This window comes from Papaver somniferum, chromosome 9 (genome assembly GCF_003573695.1).
Source record: "Papaver somniferum cultivar HN1 chromosome 9, ASM357369v1, whole genome shotgun sequence".
NCBI lineage: Eukaryota > Viridiplantae > Streptophyta > Magnoliopsida > Ranunculales > Papaveraceae > Papaver > Papaver somniferum.
Window position 1 is genome coordinate 699,731 of NC_039366.1, and position 3,795 is coordinate 703,525.

Sequence of the window (3,795 nt, forward strand, 5' to 3'; positions counted from 1 at the left end):
GTAAATTGATACATTTCAGCATTAAAGTTAAAACTTAATTATTGAAGTCCAGAAAAGTCTAAACGAATGGCCAAAAGGTCCCGGCCCGGCTATGATGGGAACGTTGAGCCTTGTCACATAGTAGCCGAGTCCTCCCGTTGATTTATCTTTTGAGGAAACTTCAACACTAGCGGTGGCCATCATCACTAATCAAATTTATTTGACTCGACTTGAGGTTTTTGTTGGTGAATGAATATGATCAATAACTAAAATGTTAGATGTTTATACCTGAATTTTATAAACGACTGGAGTACTCCTTCTGTGAAGGATAATAGTCCACAGACTAATATCTCAACCCTTCATAACCAAAAAAAATAATTGATCAGAGCAAAATGCATTCAGTATCTATCATCCGAGGTCAGTTGGTCTTTTTTATAGTATTACAAGTTTTCGCGGTGGAAGCAGAAGTAATAGCAGCAGCTAGAGTGGTACAATCAGCATCAGCAGAAACAAGATCAGTGACTGGTAATACCAATATGACAGCTAAAGCGGGTTGCAAAGAAAGATGTGGGAACGTGAGTATTCCATATCCATTCGGAATGGGTACTAGTAATTGTTACCGTGATGTGAGATTTAAAATCAATTGCAGTAATTTCAACAATTCTCCGGTTGCATTATTTAATGGGTGGGAAGTTTTCCAAATCACGCCTGATTATGTTCGTGTCAATATACAAGCAAATGTCACCTGTGGCTATGGTAATACTACTGGTACAATTCAAGTATCCAAATTTCCATTCCCCGTTTCCAATACTCTCAATAAGTTAACAGTCCTTGGTTGTAACATTTACGGTTTCATCAGTAATATTGGTGAACAATCTAACCCTATTAGTTACAACTCTATAAGCAGTGGGTGTTTATCTCGTTGCAACGCCGAGGTAAATATTTCTGACATAACATCTAAGTGTTCTAGTTATGGCTGTTGTCAGGAAACAATCCCGAGTAAACTTAAAAATTTCATGATACAAACAAATGAAGTCTTGCTACATAACAATGGTTATAATTCAACTATTAGTACTAATGATGCATGCAGCAGTGCTTTTCTGGTCGACCAAGCCTTCTCTATTCCGGATATAAGATCGTTAAAGGAAGACTCTTTCGTTCCTGTTATCTTGGATTGGGCAATAACCGATTTTACTACATGCAAGGAAGCTCAAAAAACCCGTAGCTCATATGTTTGTGGTGAAAATACTAACTGCCTTGAGTGGCAGAATGGCCCGGGCTATCGCTGCAACTGTTCAAAAGGCTACCAAGGAAATCCTTACCTTCTCCATGGATGTCAAGGTACACCTCTTTCGTTTATACCCAAAGACATTTCAGATCAAAATATAAAGTCATGTATGTTGCTGATCTTTTAAATTAATGTTATTTTTACAAAGATGTTGACGAATGCAAAGAACTTGACAAATGTGGAAAAGGAGTTATTTGCACCAATACACTGGGGAGTTACAACTGTATGGCTGACGACGATCGAAAATTTCCAGTTAGTCGGGTTGTTTCACTAGGTATATAATATATGTACTACTCTTTGCTCTGATGGTATCTTTTGTCCGTGTAACATTTTTCAAGTTTGCATATGAGAGGAATACGTGTAACCCATCCTGTCACATGATCATTGCAGTTATTGGAACAAGCATAGTTACAATACTTTTGCTCTGGATGGGCTACAGGCTGTACATTAGATTTGAGAAGAAAAGGCAAATAAAACTAACTAAGACGAACCACTTTGCGAGAAATGGCGGGTTAATGTTAAAGAAAATGGTAACTCCAAATGATGGTGTAGGTGAAAAGACAATCAAAGTCTTTATTACCGAAGAATTAGATAAGATGACAAATAACTTCAGCACGAGTAGAATTATTGGCAAAGGAGGCTTTGGTACAGTTTATACAGGCGTGTTACCAAATGGGGAAACAGTGGCCATTAAAAAATCAAAATTGGTGGACGAAAACCAAGTTGAACAGTTCATTAACGAACTTGTTATTCTTTCGCAAATCAATCACAGGTACATAGTAAAATTGCTAGGTTGTTGTTTAGAAACCCACGTTCCTTTGTTGGTTTATGAGTTTGTGTCTAACGGGACACTCTCATACCATCTCCATGTAGAAGCGGGAGATAGTGAATCATCCCTAGCATGGAAAAATCGTGTGAGGATTGCCTCTGAGATAGCAGGAGCCCTTGCATATTTACACTCAGACACATCTACTCCAATCTTCCATAGAGACATCAAATCCACCAATATACTCTTGGATGAGAACTACAAGGTTAAGGTTTCCGACTTCGGCATTTCTAGATCAATACATAGAGATGAAACCCACTTAACTACACTGGTGCAAGGAACCTTCGGTTACTTGGACCCTGAATACTTTAGCTCAAGCCAGTTCACTGATAAGAGTGATGTGTATAGCTTTGGAGTAATTCTTGTTGAGCTCTTAACAGGAGAAAAGGCGATTTCTAAAACAAGATTCGCGGAGCAGAAAAGTTTAGCATTATATTTCGTAAAATCAATGGAGGGAAATCGTTTATCAGAGATATTAGATGCTCGGGTTTGTCATGAAGGAAGCAAAGATGATGTTTTACTTGTTGCTCAACTTGCCAAGAAATGCTTGAACATTGTAGGAAAGAAAAGACCGACCATGAAAGAAGTATCTTTAACTTTGGCGGTTTGCATGAGAAACTTTCAAGAGATTCCTTGCACTGATTGAATTTGCCAAGATTTGTTTCATCATAGGCAAGTCTTTCTGCATTTAATAATATCCTGTATCATCTTTGTTCGAAACATTTGTGTTCGCTTGGTTTTTGTATGATAAATATATGGCATGTAGGAAATTTCGAGGATACGTACCTTGTCTGAGATCCCAATCATACTGCTCTGGTTTGATCCCCCACCTTCTCGATTGGGGATGTGTAGCATTATCGTATCAAATCTCAAGACCTCGACAGCATAAGCATCTTCTCATTTCTATCATGTGCATGAAGTCGCGGATGAGCTTACCTCATCCTTAACAGCGAGGGCAATTAATTTAGAGGCACCGTCGATAGGAAAAATACCTAACAATTGTTGGTGTTAGCTGCCTTACCTTTGAATTCAGCTGCAGTATATGGATTAGAAAGAGCTTAATTTATTTATTTTTGAAAGATAGGTTCTCTTTCAGAAATACATGCTTACCATTTAGTTTGAATTCACCAAAGTTTATGAATTGGTTTATGCAAATAATAATAAAAAACAGGAATTTAAGTAGTTGGGTGGATTTTATTTTTTTTGAATCGTGAAAGAAAGATTATATTAGAGAAATATGAATTGTTTACAAGTTATAACCACAGCATAAAAAGAGAATTACAAAGGGATACTATAAGTGAGAGTAAGGAGTCGAAGAGAGCCGAGCCCAGAAAACCGAAAAGACGAAGTAGAAATTAACGTTTAATCCCAAAGTTGTTGGGCTTTGGACACTCTAGTCTTCTCATCTCAATCCTAGTTCTAGGAGGTCCAAATCTACCAAATTTTGTACGGGTTAATCCAAACCTGGACGATTCAGTCCAAAACTATTTTTTCCGTGGGCAAAAAAACCCTTCAGTTAAATGTAGTATCACTTATCCGTGATTCAGTTTCCATCTTTTCATTTTCATTTCATAGAAAATAGCTCTCCTGAGCGAAGAAAACAATCATAAGACTGAATCTCTTCGTTTCAATGAAATTTCAATCTTGTCGTTTGTATGATAATCGAACAATGATGGATTCATCTTTGAAAAACCTAAATCGT

General features: G+C 37.3%; 1 protein-coding gene across 1 annotated transcript; it reads left to right on the forward strand.

The window, feature by feature from the left end:
* Window positions 1-251: 251 nt before the first annotated feature.
* LOC113308562 (wall-associated receptor kinase-like 6) lies at window positions 252-2,886 on the forward strand. The gene is made up of 3 exons (XM_026557025.1): window positions 252-1,320; window positions 1,416-1,541; window positions 1,658-2,886. Exons 1-3 carry the CDS (start codon window positions 372-374, stop codon window positions 2,737-2,739), a joined length of 2,157 nt encoding a protein of 718 aa, XP_026412810.1. The 5' UTR covers window positions 252-371; the 3' UTR covers window positions 2,740-2,886.
* Window positions 2,887-3,795: the final 909 nt, after the last annotated feature.